The following is a 20,681-nucleotide window of genomic DNA, read 5'->3' on the forward strand; positions in this document are numbered from 1 at the left end:
GGTTCTTGTGACCTCTGAGGGAGAAATCTGATGTGTTCTCACGTTACATTAGAGTGTCTTAACTGAATTTAGATCTGAGTTTAAATGCAGTAAACAGGGTGTTTCATTTGATTTCCATTTCCAGTTTTCCAGTATGGAGCTACTTAGGAAAAGAAAAAGTATCTTTAGACTTAGAATATTTCATTTACGTATCTGTCCTAGTTTAGACAGAGGCACGGAATCAAACATTAGCGGAACTATGAAGTAATAGAAACAGCAGGATGACTTTTCTTTCACTGCCCATCAGGTGCTTACACCAGGTGCCCAGCTGTTATTAGCCTTGGGCCAGTAAGGGCAGTAGTTGGGTGATAGCCCTTCCTCACGGTTACTTCATGTCCCTCTGTATTTGTAACTGCCTACTCATCTCGGTTATCGGCTCTCCAAGCTGACCAAAAGCCCTTCGACTGCATTTTCCTAATAAATTCTTTATTATAGTCCCTAAGATAGCTCTTTCCCACCTCCTTATCTTTTCTCGGGAGCTCCAGTAATTCCACTCCCTGTGCTCTCAGCCCTTGACCTTGCTACATACTTCATAGAAAGAACCAGATGCAACCAGAAAGGATTTCCTTGTTTCTCTCCACCAATTGTACCAGCCTGCTGCACCTCTCTACTCGTATGCTCTGCCTCTGTGTCCTTGTTCCTATTTCAAGGCCAATAATATGCAATTACCTGCTCTTTGTGGGGCCTCTCTCCCCATCATAAAACTACCTCCCCTTGATGTCTAACTAACACCTCTTTTCTTTGATCTATTTATAGCTCAACTGCTTGTAAGAGGGCCCGGCTCCATTTCCTCCTTCCCATTCTTGCCACAGCCACTTCACTTGGTTTGCATCAGCCCCATGACTCATGATCAACGTCTTGCCAGAGCTGATGTCTTCGTCTCGCTTACCGTCTCAGCAGTCCTTATGCCACGGACAAATCCCTCTTCTCTCACTACCATCATGCTCCTCTGGCCTGTCTCTGCTACCTCTCTGGTTCCTCCTTAGCTCTCCTTGCTGGGCCCTCCTCTTACAGATCTCTGGACATTAGCTGTATTCCAGCCGTCTTCTGTCTCTGTTCTCTAGCTGCTACCATCCAACTCCATGCTTTAGAAACCATCTCTCAGGACGCCCAGTTGGCTCCGTGGTTGAGCATCTGCCTTGGGCCCAGGGCGTGATCCTGGGGTCCTAGGATTGAGTCCCGCATTGGCCTCCCCACAGGGAGCCTGCTTCTTCCTCTGCCTCTCTGTGTCTCTCATGGATGAATAAATAAAATATTAAAAAAAAAAAAAAAGGTAAGCGACCGTCTCTCAATCACTCATTTGTAACTCTGGTTGAGACCATCCCCCTCCTCTCTGAAGATACACGACCAACTTGATGCCTCTGTATGGTTAGAAAGCACAGTGATAAGAATATCTTCCAGTAAGCTTGACATTTGGGGGCCTAAGTTCTTGTTTGGAATCTCCTCAAAATACCACACTGGGATATCAGGAGGCCATTAAAAGGGAACAAATCTTCTATTGTACCTACTAACTTGTCTGGCTTTATATAGTAGTGAAAAAAAATCATCTGAACATTGTCACCTTATGAATGACATAGTTTAATAGGTTGTGAATCACCCCAGAAATTTTTTAAAAATAGTAAAATTATCAGAGAGTCAAATTTAATAATGCCCACTGGAAACCCCCATTTTAGGGAATTTCCAGTTATTTCGGTTGATAGCATGATGTTTTAAACCGTGTTATTTCAAATTCACTCTTCATTTCAACATGAATCGTGTATATGTCTGTCTATTTCACTTGTGTATTTTATTCTATTTCATAGATGGGGTGAAAAAAGAAGTGTTAATTCATTTTAACTGCATACCTCAAGTACTATATGAATTACAGTTGTTATTGCTAAAGCTATTATTTTAACTTTTTTGTATTCTTAACAAATCTGTGTACTGATTTATATTCTTTGGATTCATGAGATACCTGCCATTTTTAGAACCCTAAAGCTTTTCTCTGTCCTGTTGTTAACTACACAAGCATTGTGTATCTTAAACAGGAATGTGTAACTATATTTCTGCCTCAGTGAAAGAATGAAAATAAAATAAATCAGAGTTAGAATGGGTGCAGAGGTGATGTTTCAACTTTAACAATACCAAGCCATCTGGTGACTAATAGATTACCCATGCTCCAAGTCTGTTTGAATGAGGCAGTTGACAATTCATGTATTTTCAGGACTATCACTTAGGGAGCACAACTTAGACATCTGAGCATAGGAATAGTGTCCTGCTTCCCTAATTCTCTAACTACAGCAGCTGATAAGACAGGCCTGTGGCACTGTGTGTTCCTAATAGCACAAGAAGAAGGAAGCCACCAAGATGAGCTGGGGAGGCTGTGTATCTGCAGGGCTCACATTTAGATTCCAGTTAAGGAGGCTCCAGAAAGTTCTTGCCAGAGTGATGCAATCTGAAAAGAGTTTTCTGTCAATAGAAACTCCCTGTTTCTCCTTTATCCTTTTATTGCCTGTGTTTATTTTGGATTCCAGGAAAGATCAAGTGACTGATGGTACAGTGGCCACCAAGAAATCTGGCTTCTCTTCGTTGGTTGCTTTTGGTGCCTAATTCTCTTGTATTGAAAGCAGTTTTTGCTCTAAGAATTTGAGGGGAGGATTCAGTTCTCCTATCTCTCCCCCTTCTTTCGATAGTCTCTTGATATTTCTCTTTGTTTTTCTGTTCTCACGAGGCTTTGCGACATGCTTCACCTTCATGACATCTGTCCCAAGACTTCTTTTCATCCAAAGATGTTCTTTCTGTCCCACAGAGTGGCTTTTCTACTCTGCATTCCACGCTGGCCTTAGGCAAGTCATGAGCCCCCTGAGGGCTTCACTTTTCTCTTTGTGAAAGGTAACAGTTTGGGTAGAAGTTTTCTAAGGTCCGTGTCAGCTTTGACATTCTTTTCTGAATCCTTTTCATATGAAAGATTTCAAGTCTTGATTGGCATGCATGCATGTAGGCCTGATGCCCCCAGGAATCAGACCTGTCACCCTCCCTGACAGCTAAACTCCAGTGATTAAGTCATCTACCACTGCACTTGTCAGAGCGGATCAAAGAACTGAACCCATGTGTTACTAGAGCCAACAAAGGGAGAGAAAGTGCCCTTGAGATGTTCTAGAGTCTTGAACTAGTAGGAGAGGCTGATGAGAGCCATAAAGGATTGCTAGAGTGTTAGAAAGTTTGGAAATTTTGTTGGCTTTGTGCATGTGACTTTAACTTCCTGGGTTTAGATTTTTTCACTTGTACCAAGAATGAATAGATCAGATCAGAGGTTCTCAACCTCAATGGCACACGAGGAACCTTTAGAAAAATACAGATTCCTCAGGGTCCTATAAGATCCATTATATCAGTCCTTTTGATCAGGGGCAGGGTGACGGACATGATGTCTATCTATATTTTGAAAAGTGTTTCAGGTAATCTAATGTGCACCTAGACTTGTGAATCACTGGATTAGATGATCTCCAATATTCATTTTACATCTGATTTTTTGGTGTATTGTAGCAGGGGGTCAGCAGATATTTTCTATAAAGGGTCAGATACTTACTGTTTTCAGCTTTTTGAGCTCTATGGTCTCTATGGCAACTACTCAGCCTTTGTAGGGCAAAGCTAATGTAAACAATTGGGTGTGACTGGTTTTGGCCATTGAGCCATAGTTTTGCTGATCTCTGGTCTATGGAATAGAATTTACTTTGGAATTGATGGAGGGGATCCCTGGGTGGCACAGTGGTTTAGCTCCTGCCTTTGGCCCAGGGGGCGATCCTGGAGACCCGGGATCGAATCCCATGTCAGGCTCCTGTGATGGCCTGTAATGTGCTTTTAAAAAATAATACCAGATAGAGTGTAAGTAAGTTCAGGTTCAAGTAATACTATTCATGTGGCTCAGAATTTTCAAACTATCCATCTCTGGCTCCAAAAGTTAATTTTTGACACTTGAAAGACCAGAATTGATTTTCTCTACTCTGGTTCTGTTGTGGCTTCTCCGTTAAAAAGCAGTGGAAGTAGAATGTGCCAGTTGGAGAGCCTGTGAGGTACAAGAAGTTAGTAATTTATAATATTGTCTGGCTGCATCATCTTTTCAGTAATAGCATTTCAGTGGTTGCAAAAGTGGCCACAGTTCAGGTGTCTGCACTAGCCACATTTTCTCTTCATCAGAAAATGTTCTAACCCGCTGAATTGAATGAGTTTCTGCTCAGATGCTGTGATGAGTGCCCATGGTTGAGGTGAACTTGTTCTTGGTCAGGGACATTGGCTATGCTGTGAGTAGCTATAATAGCCTGTCTCAGGGTCACTTTAAGCAAACTAGACTATATGAAAGATGATTGAGCTGAAAAGTTAGTTTTACATTCTATTTACTACATTTAAATGTCATTTTCTAATAATACTACATATAATTTTGAGTCATTTAGGTAACAATATTTAAGTGTTTTGCTTACCATATGGAAGTATTAAAATATGAAGGATTTTTGTTAGATTGTGTCTTTCTTGATATATTTAACAAAGACTAGTCTAGAATTCTTCACAGCATCGACATGCAAAAAATGTCTTTATTTTATGAAATTAAGTTTCATTTCTGCATTTCTTTCAATCATTTCAAGTACATAATATTATTCTTTTGCAGAATAAGTACAATAAAATATTTTAAATGCATTTGAGCTCTTTTTCTGGCAGTTCCATCTGAATGGTAGTTACAATTCTAACTGATCTTTCAGACCTTGTATAGGCTAGCAAATTTCTAGGAAAATTAATGACAATGTAATGCAAAAGTATGCTTTAATTAAAAAAAAAACTGAATCAGGATTTAACAACCTCTGAAAGTCACCTGTAATTTGGAATTGAAAACATTATGTGTGAGAGCCACTCTAGAGTTATTTATAATGGATGTGGGCTTTGGATACTTTTCCATTAACAATGGGTTTGATTTAAAAAAAATTCTCCTCTTGAATCTTGAAAAATTATTGAAGATGATATGAAGATTTTTCAAGATGAAAAAAAGTAAAGCAAGAAAATTACTAGATGGAAGAACTTCACAAACAGCAAACTTGATCAATAGCATGTGAAACCAGCAATACAATTACATTGCTAATAAGATGGAATTTTTTTTTTAATTTAAATTTTTTTTTTTTTTTTTTTTTTTTTTTTTTTTTTATGATAGAGAGAGAGAGAGAGAGAGGCAGAGACACAGGCAGAGGGAGAAGCAGGCTCCATGTACCGGGAGCCTGACGTGGGATTCGATCCCGGGTCTCCAGGATCGTGCCCTGGGCCAAAGGCAGGCGCTAAACCGCTGCTCCACCCAGGGATCCCAATAAGATGGAATTTTTAATGTTCAATCAAGGATCAATATTTAAATTCTTCTGATTTATTTACCAATAATTCCACATTAAAGATGAAAACAATTTCCTGTCCCATGTTTTGATAATGAAAAATAGTAATAATAGAAGCAAATGCCCTGAATACATTTCTTTCCACCTTCCTTTATTTTGCAAAAGATATCATTTTTAATAATCTAAGCCTTAACTATAACTAAGGCTATAAACATTTAACATTGTAAAGGCGAGGGTTGAATTTTGACTGAGGAAAGCCAGAATCAGTAATTACTTTTCAGACAAAAAAAAAAAAAAAAAAAAAAAAAGCAATCAATTTCCTTGCAGGAAGCTAGTAATTCCTGGGAAGGGCTAAGTCATCAAGGACATCTATTAAAAATAGAAATTGAGTGAATTCAAAGTCTTCAACTCTCTTGTTATTAATTTATTTATTCATATATGTAATCATTCACATATTCATTCCTTTATGAATTTTTCAAATATTTATTAAGTGCCTATTATTTGCAAGGCTATTTTAAAAATTAAATTCCAAATTGCAATAAATCATAACTATCCAGAGGTATATGTTCTTTTCGAAGAATTTAAGCACCTTTAAGAAATACATGAGCTCTTTTATTTCTGTGTACATTAAAGGTGTACTTTATTAAATGTTACATGAATAGATTTATAGAGCAATTGTGTATTTAATTTCATATACAATTTTTATATACAGTGACATTTTCCTCAACAATGGAAATTGATCTGTAAGTAATTTGTATTAAAAATGTAACTATTTACCACAGATATAGAAGAGTGACTTAAATTTGTTTGAAGATTATTGTGAGGTCATTCAAAATTTACTGAGCATCAAGGGTCCACTTGCCACCCAACTGACCCAGAGAATTGTAGACAGTTTTTAAGGCAGTTTGAAAGGTGAGAATCTTCAGTAATGGTTTTGAGGTGTGGAATGTTTTATTATAATATACCAGTTGTACAACAGTGTGCAGTGTTGCTCATAGTTGAAGAAAAAAATTTCCCCTTGACATCATCTATTCCTTTGAGTATAGTTTGTCTATTGATGTGTGGCTTGCATAACTGAGAATTAAATGATCACAAAAATAAACAGGTCTATACAGAGCCCATTTATATAAATCCTAGTTAATTCTCTTTGGTTAAGCTTTTAATTATATCCAATTATTTCCTGTTAGTTCATTGAAAAACCTCCTGACAAATAACCAGGTGACGACAAGCAGCGTCACATCTTACATGTTATTTTGTAAGGAAACATCACACTAATTATGACATTGCCTGCAGGTATTAAGCAAACAAAAATAAAATATTGTTATTTCGTTTCAGATGCGATCGGTGAGCCGAGTCTTCAAGTTTATTGACATGCCTACAGAAGAAAGTAAACCACCTACCAAGTCATTCAAACCATCCAAGGATGCCCAACTCTCAAAAGTTACGATTACTGAGAATCGGCATGTGAGGGAAGATGATATCTGGCCCTCAGGGGGCCAAATGACTGTCAAAGACCTCACAGCAAAGTATATAGATGGTGGGAATGCCATATTAGAGAACATTTCCTTCTCAATAAGTCCTGGCCAGAGGGTGAGATTTAAATATTCTTTGCTTTGTTTGACCTGTGTTTAGTAAGTAAATCTCGGTAGCCTCAAGCAATGTCTTGGTAAAGTCCATTGGTAGCATTATTATTATTACAGACCAGGCCAATATTGAATACACATATTTCAAGTTATTAAATATGAAGCCATTATTTTTTCATGAAGACACATCTGGAAAGAAGTTGCTATAGCCGATGTCAAAGAGTTGACTGCCTGTGCTCTCTTCTAGGATTCTTATGGTTTCAGGTCTCACATTTAGGTCTTTGATCCATTTTGAATTTATTTTTGTGTCTATTGTAAGAAAGTGGTCCAGTTTCATTCTTCTGCATGTGGCTGTCTGTTTTCTCAGCATCCTTTGTTGAAGAGACGGTATTTCTTTTCATTGGATATTCTTTCCTGCTTTGTCAAAGATTAACTGACTACATAGCTGTGGGTCCAATTCGGAGTTTTCTATTGTGTTCCATTGATCTATATGTCTATTTTTATGCCAGTAAAATAATGTCTTGATCACTACAGCTTTGTATTGTAATATAACTTGAGATCTGGAATTGTGATTCCTCCAGCTTTGCTTTCTTTTTCAAGGTTGCGTTGGCTCTTCAGGGTCTTTTGTGGTTCCATAGAAATTTTAGGATTGTTCTAGCTCTGTGAAAAATGCTGTTGGTATTTTGATAAGGGATTGCATTAAAAGTGCAGATTGCTCTGGGTAGTAGAGACATTTTAGCAATATTTGTTTTTCCAATCCATGAGTGTGGAATGTCTTTTGATTTGTTGTGTCATCTTCTGTTTCTTTCATCAGTGTTTTCTAGTTTTCAGAGTACAAGTCTTTCACCTCTTTGGTTAGGTTTATTCCTAGGTATTTTACTATTTTTGGTACAGTTGTAAATGGGATTGTTTTCTGAATTTCTCTTTCTGCTGTTTCATTATTGGTGTATAGAAATGCAACAGATTTCTGTACATGCTTTTGTACCCTGCGACTTTACTGAATTTTTTTAGCAGTTTTTTTGGATAGGATCATGTGGATTTTCTATATAGAGTATTATGTCATCTGCAAATAGCGAAAGTTTTACTGCTTTTTACCAATGGATGCCTTTTATTTCTTTTTGTTGTCTGATTGCTGTAGCTAGGACTTCCAGTACTGTGTTTAATAAAAGTGGTGAGAGTGGGAGAGTGGACATCATTGTCTCGTTCCTGACCTTAGGGAAATACTCCTGTTTTTCCCCATTAAGTATGATATTGGCTATCCGTTTTTCATAGATGGCCTTTATAATGTTGGTATGTTACCTCTAAACCTACTTTGTAGAGGGTTTGTATCATGAATGGATGTTGTACTTCATCAAATGCTTTTTCTGTGTCTATTGAAATGTTCATATGGTTCTTCTCTCTTATTGACATGATGTATCATCGTTGATTAATGTTGACTGATATGTGAATATTGAACCATCCTTGCAACCGAGGAATAAATCCCACTTGGTCATGGTGAATAATTTGCAATTATGGTGCAATTTTTTTTAATGTATTGTTGAATTTTGTTTGCTAGTAGTTTGTTGAAGATTTTTGCATTTATGTTCATCAGTGATATTGACTTGTAGTTCTTTTTTTTTTGTGGTGTCCATATCTAGTTTTGGTATTAGGGTAATGGTGGCCTCATAGAATGAATTTGGATGGGTTTGTTTTTCTGTTGTTTGTTTTTCCTTTTCTATTTTCTCTTCTTGAGAAGATGTATTAACTCTTCTTTAAATGTTGGTAGAATTCACCTGTGAAGCCATATGGTTGGTCCTGGACTTTTGTTTTTTGGGAGTTTTTTGATTACTGATTCAATTTCTTTGCTGGTTATAATTCTGTTCAAATTTTCTATTTCTTCCTGTTTCAGTTTTGGTATTTATATGTTTGTAGGAATTGCTTATTTCTTCTAGGTTGTCCAATTTGGGGCATATACTTTTTGATGATATTCTCTTATGATTGTATTCCTGTGGTGTTGGTTGTTATTTCTCCTCTTTCATTTGTAATTTTAGAGTGAAAACAGTTTTAAATCAGCACAAATGGAAAGAGTAGGTTTTAGATTGAATTTGTCCCTTCTATTAGAATGAGGTTGTGTACATTAGAACTATGTAAAATTATTTGCCTTTGTCCCTCCCTTGTGTTGAGAAAACACACAATTAAGTTTTCTCTTTTGCTTTGCACATCAGTGAGTGCCACAAGTAGCTGAAAACGTCCTTGGGACCACCAGGACAGATTCCAAAAGTGATGTCAAGTTACAAACAATAGCAGCAAATAAGTTGACATAAACCAGAGTGAGAAGCCTTGGTAAATTATTTCCTTTCTCTCCTCCTGACATCTTCCCAACCCTTTGCTTCACTGATGCTAACTTGCTTGCTAAATTAAATCCAACCGAGTCCTACGAGTGTGACAATTTGCAGAGTCCTCATTTCTGTAGGTAGTTTCCTTGATGTGAGAGTAATAATAAGAGCTGCTGTAAAATGAGGAAGAAGCAGTATGCTTAGGCATTTAATGTTCTCAGAAACTTTATATAGAAAATAGGCCATATGTGTTCACTAAATATTCTTTGCAAGGAACGGTAGGTGCTCTGAGGGAATTGAAAATTACTTACGTAAGGCTATGGATCTTGCCATCCAAAGAGAGAAGCTAATGTTTATCAAGTGCTTATCATGTTCTAAGCACTGTCTAAAGACATTTATTTGCTATCACATTTGATCTTATTATAATCCCAAAGGTAGATACTATTACCCGTTTTGTGCAGTGGAAGAAACTGAAGTTCAATTAAGTGAGTGAGTTAGCAGGGATCTTAAACTCAGATCTGTCTGACTTTAAAGTTATTTTTCACTTGCTTCCCTTAAAAGTAGAAAAAGAAGGAGCCAAAGGAGAGAGAGAGAAAGGAAGAGAAAAAAAGAGATATCTGTCCCAGAAGATGCCCCTCTAAGGGGAAATGCAAGATCCAGTAAGAACTGAAGCAGATCACTGTGAAGTTAACAAAGCTTAAATTTCAGAGTTTACTTGCCTGAACCCCTTCCAAGGCCATGTACTTAATTTTATATTTCTAAGTATGAAATCTTTATTCTTGGAAATAACTCCTCCTCCATATTGTATAAGCCTCAGGTTCCAAAAACCCTTGTTATACCCTTGAATAAAAGATGCATAGGTATAATGCAGAGGCAAGGAGGAAGCAGTTAGTATCAGTTGGCTGGGAGTTGTGCTATTCAGGGAAAGTTTTCCACAGGAAGTGGCATTTAGAAGGAGACTTTGAGACTTGAGCTGTATATTTGAACAAGCAAAGGTGAGTGAAAAAGGGTAAGCAGAGGGAATAATCGAAGGCATGGGGCATGTACAGGAAACAATGACTAGTTTGGTCAGATTGGAGGATGCATAAAGGATAAAGTGGAAGGCATACCTAGAGCAAAATAATGAGAATTATTGATCTTGGGAGCTGAAGTAACAAAGGAAGTTGAAGACTCAGAAAATCTTACTCAGTTTTGCTCCTGAGTAGTCTTTGGTCATCTTCAAGAGAGCAGTGATTCTCAAAGTGTGGTTCCCTGGACCAGGATCATCTATATCACTCAGGAACTTGTGAGAAATGCATATTCTTTGGCCTCACTCAACCCTACTGAGTAAGAACTCTGGGTGTGTAGGGACAGTAGTCGGTATCACTGATACATTCCCTTCCAAGAATGAGAGCCCAGTTTAAGACAGTCATTGGGTGCAGAGAAATGAAGGTAGAAGTCCAACTGCAAAGTGTTAGGGAATGGGGGAGTACTGAAATGGAGAGTTCTGTAGAGCACTGACATTGGTGTGGGAAAGGGGTAGCAAGACCACCTGCCTAAGAGGATGGCTATATGGAGGCTCTTTTGCCTTTGCACTATAGAGATTTTGGTTGTTTTGTTTTGTTTTTTGAGACAGAAGGAAAGCAGATAACTGGGGTTAAAGAGAAAGATGAGTAAAGAGTTGGGCAATTAAGATCTTTAAAAAAAAAAAAAAGAGTTGGGAAACTGCAGGTGTTCATGTTATACAGCCTTGATCTTTTAAGTCCATGATAAGGCAAAGTCGTGGGAATTGAGTAATGTCAGTCCTGTAACTTTGTTTTTCTTCTTCAGTATTGTGTTGGTTACTCAAGATCTTTTGCATCTCCATATAAACTTTAGAATCAACTTGTCAGCTCCACAAAATAACTTGCTGAGATTTTTTAAAATTTCTTTTTTATTTATTTATGATAGTCACACACACACAGAGAGAGAGAGGCAGAGACACAGGCAGAGAGAGAAGCAGGCTCCATGCACCGGGAGCCCGACGTGGGATTCGATCCCGGATCTCCAGGATCACGCTCTGGGCCAAAGGCAGGCGCCAAACCGCTGTGCCACCCAGGGATCCCACTTGCTGAGATTTTGACTGGGATCACATTGAATCTATAGATCAAGTTGGGAAGAATCGATATCTTGACAATACTGAATCTTTCTTTTCACGAACATGGACCATTTCTCTATTTACCTACTTTTTCTTTGAGTTCATTCATCAGAATTTTGTGGTTTTTCTCATCTAGATTTTGTATATTATATTTTCTTACATTTATATCTAAGTATTTTGTTTTGGGAGTGCTAATGTAAATGGTAATATGTCTTTAATTTCAAATTCCACTTGTTCGTTGCTGGTATTTAGCAAAGGAATTGATTTTTGCATATTAACCTTGTATCCTACAACTTTGCTGTTAACACTTATTAGTTCCAGGAATTTTATTGCTGATCTTCTAGATTTTCTATGTATATGATGTCATTTGTGAACAAAGACAGTTTTGTTTCTTTCTCCCCAATCTGCATGCTTTTAATTTCCTTTTCTGGTCTTAATGCCTTAGCTGGACTTTCCAGTATAATGGTATAATGTGGAAAAGGAGTTATGAGAAAGGATATCCTTGCCTTGTTCCTGATCTTAGCAGGAAGTCTTTTGAGTTTCTCACCCTTACATGCAATGTTAACTAGAGGGTCATTATAGATGTCTTTTTCAAGTTAAGGAAGTTCCCCTTTATTCCTACTCTGCAGAGTTTTTCTCAGGAATTAGCATTGGATCTTGTCAAATGAGTTCTGCATCTATTGATACAAATTGTGATTTTTCTTAGTTTAGGGCATTGATAGAGTAGATTATATTCATTTTGAATTTTGAACCAACCTTGTGTATCTGGAATAAATTACACTTGGTCATGGTATATAATCTCTTTGTACGTTGTTGGATTGGATTTGCTAATATTTTGTTGAAGATTTTTGGTACTATGTTCATGAGAAGTGGTCTCTAATGTCTTTGCCTGCTTTTGGTTGTTGGTGGTGGTTGTTAATGTAGGCCTCATAGAATAGTTAGGAAGTATTCCCTCTGCTTCCATCTCCTGGAAGAATTTGTAGAGGATTGATAGAATTTCTACTTTAAATATTTGATAGAATTCACCAGTGAATGTATCTGGACCTGGAGATTTCTGAATTGGAAGGTTGTTAAGTATTGATAACATTTCTTTAAAAGATATATATGCCTATTTAGATTGTCTAATTCTTGTGTGAGTGTTGGAAGATTGTATCTTTTGAGGAATTGGTACATTTCATGTAGATTTTCAAATTGCTGGACATATAGTTGCTTATAGTATTACTTTATTATTCTCATATGATGGGATATGCAGTGATGTCCTCTCTTGCAATTCTAATATTAGTAATTTGTTTAATTACTAATTCCCTTGTTTTCTTAGTTAAGTCTGGCTAGAAGCTTATTAATTTTATTGATCTTTTTCTAAGAACCAGCTTTCACTGATTTTCTCTACTTATTTCCTATTTTCAACTAGATGATTCTGCACTAATTTTTACGATTTCTCTTCTGCTTTCTTTCAATGTAACTTACTCTTCTTTTTCTAGTTTCCCATAGTAGAAACTTAGACTATATAGAAACTTAGACTATTTTAGATTTGTCTTCTTTTCTAATATATGCCTTTAATGCTATAAATTTCCCTCTGTACTGCTTTCACTGCAGCCACAGGATGAACTGTGAATTGGAGTTGGGTATTTTCCTTCCCTAGATCAATTGGGTTCTAATAAAAACCCCAATAGGTTAAGCTCTCATAAAATAGTTTCTCTTGAAGGCAGTCTTATGAAGAACTGAATTCTCTAATGCTCTGGAGTATTACAAAATTGTTGCTTTCTCCCTCCTCCTACTGGATGCATCAGGGATTTTTCTGTGTTTTTCACTGTGAAATGGTAAACATCATTGGGCTCCTGGAGGTAATATTCACAAAATGGCCCTTCTACAAATGGCCTCCCCCTGACTTTTTTGCCCTCAGACTTGTCCACATTGATCCTCCAGTAATTTGTCAGTTACAGTTTAGAGATTTTTACCCTGATTCTAGTTTCTGTGAACTTTCTCTTTTTTTTATTTATTTTTTTATTCGTGTTCAATTTACCAACATACAGAATAACCCCCAGTGCCCGTCACCCATTCACTCCCACCCCCCCGCCCTCCTCCCCTTCTACCACCCCTAGTTCGTTTCCCAGAGTTAGGAGTCTTTATGTTCTGTCTCCCTTTCTGATATTTCCCACACATTTCTTCTCCCTTCCCTTATATTCCCTTTCACTATTATTTATATTCCCCTAATGAATGAGAACATATAATGTCTGTCCTTCTCCGATTGACTTACTTCACTCAGCATAATACCCTCCAGTTCCATCCACGTTGAAGCAAATGGTGGGTATTTGTCATTTCTAATGGCTGAGGAATATTCCATTGTATACATAAACCACAGCTTCTTTATCCATCATCTTTCGATGGACACCGAGGCTCCTTCCACAGTTTGGCTATTGTGGCCATTGCTGCTATAAACATCGGGGTGCAGGTGTCCCGGCGTTTCATTGCATTTGTATCTTTGGGGTAAATCCCCAACAGTGCAATTGCTGGGTCGTAGGGCAGGTCCATTTTTAACTCTTTGAGGAACCTCCACAGTTTTCCAGAGTGGCTGCACCAGTTCACATTCCCACCAACAGTGTAAGAGGGTTCCCTTTTCTCCACATCCTCTCCAACATTTGTGGTTTCCTGCCTTGTTAATGTTCCCCATTCTCACTGGTGTGAGGTGGTATCTCATTGTGGTTTTGATTTGTATTTCCCTGATGGCAAGTGATGCAGAGCATTTTCTCATGTGCATGTTGGCCATGTCTATGTCTTCCTCTGTGAGATTTCTCTTCATGTCTTTTGCCCATTTCATGATGGGATTGTTTGTTTCTTTGGTGTTGAGTTTAATAAGTTCTTTATAGATCTTGGAAACTAGCCCTTTATCTGATATGTCATTTGCAAATATCTTCTCCCATTCTGTAGGTTGTCTTTTAGTTTTGTTGACTGTATCCTTTGCTGTGCAAAAGCTTCTTATCTTGATGAAGTCCCAATAGTTCATTTTTGCTTTTGTTTCTTTTGCCTTCGTGGATGTATCTTGCAAGAAGTTACGTGGCCGAGTTCAAAAAGGGTGTTGCCCATGTTTTCCTCTAGGATTTTGATGGAATCTTGTCTCACATTTAGATCTTTCATCCATTTTGAGTTTATCTTTGTGTATGGTGAAAGAGAGTGGTCTAGTTTCATTCTTCTGCATGTGGATGTCCAATTTTCCCAGCAGCATTTATTGAAGAGACTGTCTTTCTTCCAATGGATAGTCTTTCCTCCTTTATCAAATATTAGTTGACCATAAAGTTGAGGGTCCACTTCTGGGTTCTCTATTCTGTTCCATTGATCTATGTGTCTGTTTTTGTGCCAGTACCACACTGTCTTGATGACCACAGCTTTGTAGTACAACCTGAAATCTGGCATTGTGATGCCCACAGATATGGTTTTCTTTTTTAAAATTCCCCTGGCTATTCGGGGTCTTTTCTGATTCCACACAAATCTTAAAATAATTTGTTCTAACTCTCTGAAGAAAGTCCATGGTATTTTGATAGGGATTGCATTAAACGTGTAAATTGCCCTGGGTAACATTGACATTTTCACAATATTAATTCTGCCAATCCCTGAGCATGGAATATTTTTCCATCTCTTTGTGTCTTCCTCAATTTCTTTCAGAAGTGTTCTATAGTTTTGAGGGTATAGATCCTTTACTTCTTTGGTTGGGTTTATTCCTAGGTATCTTATGCTTTTGGGTGCTATTGTAAATGGGATTGACTCCTTAATTTTTCTTTCTTCAGTCTCATTGTTAGTGTATAGAAATGCCACTGATTTCTGGGCATTGATTTTGTATCCTGCCACGCTACCAAATTGCTGTATGAGCTCTAGCAATCTTGGGGTGGAGGCTTTTGGGTTTTCTATGTAGAGTATCATGTCATCGGCAAAGAGGGAGAGTTTGACTTCTTCTTTGCCAATTTGAATGCCTTTAATGTCTTTTTGTTGTCTGATTGCTGAGGCTAGGACTTCTAGTACTATGTTGAATAGCAGTGGTAAGAGTGGACATCCCTGTCTTGTTCCTGATCTTAGGGGAAAGGCTCCCAGTGCTTCCCCATTGAGAATGATATTTGCTGTGGGCTTTTCATAGATGGCTTTTAAGATGTTGAGGAATGTTCCCTCTATCCCTACACTCTGAAGAGTTTTGATCAGAAATGGATGCTGTATTTTGTCAAATGCTTTCTCTGCATCTAATGAGAGGATCATATGGTTCTTGGTTTTTCTCTTGCTGATATGATGAATCACATTGATTGTTTTATGGGTGTTGAACCAGCCTTGTGTCCCGGGGATAAATCCTACTTGGTCATGGTGAACTTTCTGATCATGGTTTCTTCTCTCATAAATTGTGATTCTCTATATCTGTGTGTCTTTCCATTTATGGTGGTTATGGTTTGTTCCGTGTCTTCACTCTCTAACAGATGGAAGAATTTTGATTTTTCAGTTTGCTCAGCTTTTTACTTGTTAGGACAAAGTGATGACATTCAAGTTCCTTATATTTTGGTCCAGAAATCAGAAGTCCTATTTGCCATCTTTCAATCCCTTTGCTTAGCACGTTGCCTAGCTTACTATATGTTAAATGCATGCATGAATGAATAGCTTATACCTACTTCTCGTGATATGATTGATTAGAGTATGAACTGATTGTTAAAATATTATTTTGAGCAGGTCTGTTAAGATTGTTATTTCTACTGCCTTGCCCTTAGAACATATAAGAGCATCTTGCTGTCTATAACAAGATGTCCCAAACATACTTTTTGCATGCTGACTCAAGAATATACTAAAATTCAGTATATTATCTTGATTATTCAAGAATCCTACAAGATCAGCTGTGGTCTAATTCATCTTCTTGAAAAAAGAAAAAGAAGAAAAGATTTGAAAAGGACTTAAATAGGCATCTCTTGTTTAATTTTTAATGGATTTCAGCATTTTTGCTGGGATGGTGTGCCTGAGTCCATTTGAGCTGCTGTAACAAGATATCATAGGCTAGGTGGCTTATAAACAACAGAAATTTATTTCTCATAATTCTGTCTGGGAAGTCCAGGATCATGGTGCCAGCAGATTCATTGTCTGGTAAGAACCTACTTCCTCATAGATGTTTGTCTTGTCATTGTAACCTGATACAGTGAAAGAGGTGAGAGAGCTTTCTGGGATTTCTTTATAAGGGCATTAATCTCATTCATGAAGGTTCCACCCTTATGACCTAATCGCTTCCCAAAGGCTGACATATGAATTTGGGGGAGACACAAATATTCAGCTCATAGCATGGTGAAAGATTTTTTTAAAATTTATTTTTATTTATTTATGATAGAGAGAGAGAGAGAGAGAGAGAGAGAGAGAGAGGCAGAGACACAGGCAGAGGGAGAAGCAGGCTCCATGCACCGGGAGCCTGACGTGGGATTCGATCCCGGGTCTCCAGGATTGGGCCCTGGGCCAAAGGCAGGCGACAAACCGCTGCGCCACCCAGGGATCCCCAAAAGATTTTTAAAATCAGTATTTTATGTAAAAAAGTTATTCAGTCTTTATGTTAAAACATTTTGTCCGTAACAATTATCTTAGGGAAGAGGTGTCTTATTATCTTCTTTGCTCCTAATTTCGACCTTTACTTCACAGAATCTGTACTTTAAATTTTATTTTCAATGCATGAGAAATAGAGCAAGATTTTTACAACTTTTACTTTACTTTCAAGTAGTTGTTTTCTTAAAAGCTTTTGATTTTTTGCTGGAATTTTAATATCCAGATTACCTTCTCCCCAATAGAATATCTCTTCCTTTTTCCCTTTTCTTTTCCTCTCAAAATGCAGACTGGGATTCTAATTTGGAGCCAGGTCCTTCATGATAAACGTAGACTTATCAAAATGCCTTAGGTGGTAAATTGTGTCTAATACAGTACTGGATGGTCTTCTAGTTAAATAGGTATTTAATAGTACTTCAAGGTCTATTCTTTTGGGTGAGCTTCCCTGATTTCTTTATTTGTAGACTCTTCAAAATCCTGAGATGCCAGAAGCAATTTAAACAGTGTCAAGGGTAAAACAAACGAACAAACAAACAGTGCCAAGGGTTCAGATGATGTCTGTTTGATTTGTGAAACACATATGGCATCCTGTCGTGATAGAAATTGGTATTTAGTAGCTGAATCATTCAGTAATTAACCTTAGAGTTATGAGGAACATATTCTCAAGAACTTATGTTAAGAATTATAGTTCATTAATGGTAAATATATAAAAGGTACAGTAATTACCACTTTAGAGATCTAGATTTCATCTTACTTGGTATCTTGATTTCTGGAAACCACAGAAGATGAAAAATAAGTATAGTAGGTTTCCATCTGTTGCAATACTAAAATAGTGGCTCAAGCACTTTGAAAAGAATGTACTGAGACTGTTCTATTCATGGTACGGAGCAATTACAGCTAGCACCGAATTCAACATTGTGTAGCTGTCCACATAGTATTTTGATTTATCTTGATCCAAAATTCTCGGAAAGGAAGTTCACTGAAGTTACTAGAAATCACTGACTTGCAATTAGGATATACCTTAAAAGCTTACTTGCGGGAAGTACCCTGGCCTTATTCAATAGATCACTGAGAAGCCTGGAAAAACAAATCCCGGAAAAGAATTATTATGTGCCAATTATATAAACAAGAAAACTTTGTTAGATATGGACCAATAAGATTCCTTGCAGCTAGAAACATGTCAGACATGATGCAGTATCCTCAGTTCAATAATACAGAAGGATCAGAGAACAGCTACAAAACTGGAAAGCTAAACAAAAGATTTACAATTTGCCTCTCAATTAAGCCTTATATCAACATAAAAACTGAATTCTCTAGAACTTTCAGTATTTGCTTCTTGAAAGGGAACATGGTCATTTATCGTAGTTATTAGAACCTTGGCTAATGATATAGAGGTCTGGTCCTCAAGATGCTTTTGATAAAAAATTTGTAATATGGCTTTGTTATTTTTTATCTATTTTTTAAAGTTTTTATTTAAATTCCAGTTACTTAACATACAGTGTGATATTAGTTTCAGTTGCACATATAGTGATTCAAGACTTCCATACAACACCTGGTGCTCATCGCAAGTGTGCTCCTTAATCCCCATCACCTATTTCATCCATCCCCCACCCACCTCCCCTCTGGTAACCAGCAGTTGGTTCTCCGTAGTTGAGAGTCTGTTTCTTGGTTTGCCCCTCCCTCTTCTTTTTTTCCCCCTTTGCTTATTTGTTTTGTTTCTTAAATTCCACATATGAGTGAAATCACGTGGTATTTCCTTTTCTCTGACTGACTTAGTTCACTTAGCGTAATACTCTAGCTCCAGGGGCACCTGAGTAGCTTAGTCAAGTAAGCATCTGACTCTTGATTTTGGTTCAGGTCATGATCTCAGGGTTGTGAGACTGACCCTGCATCAGGCTCCACACTATGGAGCCTGCTTAAGACTCTCTCTCTTCATCTTTCCCTCTGCTCCTTGCCTGCTCACGCTCTTTCTCTCTAAAAAACAAACAAATAAATAAATAAATAAATAGAATTAAATACTTGCTAGCTCCATCCGTGTTGATGAAAATAGCAAGATTCCATTCTTTTTTATGGCTAAGTAATATTTCTATATATATATATCACATTTTTATCCATCAGTTGTTGGACACTTAGGTTGTTTCCATAATTTGACTATTGTAGATAGTGCTGCTATAAACATCAGGGTGCATGTATCCCTTTGAGACAGTATATTTGTATTCTTTGGGCAAATACCTAGTAGTGCAATTGCTGGATCGTAGGGTAGCTCTATTTTTAACTTTTCGAGGAACCTCCAGACTGTTTCCACAGTGGCTGCACCAGTTTACATTCCCACCGATAGTGCATGAGGGTTCGTTTTCTCTGCATCCTTGCAAACACCTGTTGTTTCTTTTGTTGTTGCTTTCAGCCGTTCTGACAGGTATGAGGTGATACCTCTTTGTAGTTTTGATTTGTATTTCCCTGATGACTGATGATGCATCAGCATCTTTTCAAATGTCTGTTGACTACCTGGGTGTCTTCTTTGGAGAAATGTCTATTCTTCTGTCCATTTTTAAATTGGATTATTCACTTTTGAGTGTTGAGTTTTATAAGTTCTTTACAGATTTTTGATATTAACCCCTTATCAGATTTGTCATTTGCAAATACCTTCCCCCATTCTGTAGGTTGCCTTTTAGTTTTATCGATTGTTTCCTTCATTTTGATATAATCCCAAGAGTTTATTTTTGCTTTTGTTTCCCTTGCCTCAGGAGACACATCTGGAAAGAAGTTGCTATGGCTGATGTCAAAGAGTTGATTACCTGTGCTCTCTTCTAGGATTCTTATGGTTTCAGGTCTCACATTTAGGTCTTTAATCCATTTTGAATTTATTTTTGTGTCTGGTGTTAGAAAGTGGTCTAGTTTCATTCTTCTGCATGTGGCTGTCTGTTTTCTCAGCACGAATTGTTGAAGAGACAGGTTTTTTTTTTTTTTTTCCCCAAGAGAATACTCTTTCCTACTTTGTCAAAGGTTTACTAACCACTAAGCTGTGGGTCCAATTCTGAGTTTTCTCAGAAAATTGGACGTGTCTGTTTATGTGCCAGTACAATAATGTCTTGATCACTATAGCTTTGTAATATAACTTGAGATCTGGAATTGTGATTCCTCCAGCTTTGGTTTTCAAGGTTGCTTTTGCTATTTGGGGTCTTTTGTGGTTCCATAGAAATTTTAGGATTGTTTCTTCCAGCTCTGTGAAAAATAATCTTGGTATTTTGATAGGGATTGCATTAAAAGTGCAGATTGCTCTGGGTAGTAGACATTTTAGCAATATTTGTTTTTCCAATCCATGAGCATGGAATGTCTTTTGATTTCTTTGTGTCATCTTCTATTTCTTTCATCAGTGTTTTTTAGTTTTCAGAGTACAAGTCTTTCACCTCTTTGGTTAGGTTTATTCCTAACCAAAATCTTACTATTTAAAAAAAAAAAAAAAAAACAAAATCTTACTATTTTTGGTACAGTTGTAAATGAGATTGTTTTCTGAATTTCTCTTTCTGTTGTTTCATTATTGGTATATAGAAATGCAACAAATTTCTGCACATGCTTTTGTACCCTGTGACTTTACTGAATTTATCAGTTTTAGCAGTTTTTTTGGTGGGATCACTTAGGTTTTCTATATAGAGTATTATGTCACCTGCAAATAGTGAAAGTTTTCCTGCTTCCTACCAATCTGGTTGCCTTTTATTTCTTTTTGTTGTCTGATTAAATT

The 20,681-nt window shown here is 37.2% G+C and overlaps 1 protein-coding gene across 1 annotated transcript in view; it reads left to right on the top strand.

The window, feature by feature from the left end:
- The window catches only part of CFTR (CF transmembrane conductance regulator), a 162,420-nt gene that overhangs the window by 119,839 nt on the left and 21,900 nt on the right, over positions 1-20,681 (top strand). Inside the window, 1 exon segment of the mRNA NM_001007143.1 lies at positions 6,717-6,971. Coding sequence (NP_001007144.1) covers positions 6,717-6,971 — 255 coding nt within the window.

This window comes from Canis lupus, chromosome 14 (genome assembly GCF_011100685.1).
Source record: "Canis lupus familiaris isolate Mischka breed German Shepherd chromosome 14, alternate assembly UU_Cfam_GSD_1.0, whole genome shotgun sequence".
In the NCBI taxonomy this organism is placed as follows: Eukaryota; Metazoa; Chordata; class Mammalia; order Carnivora; family Canidae; genus Canis; species Canis lupus.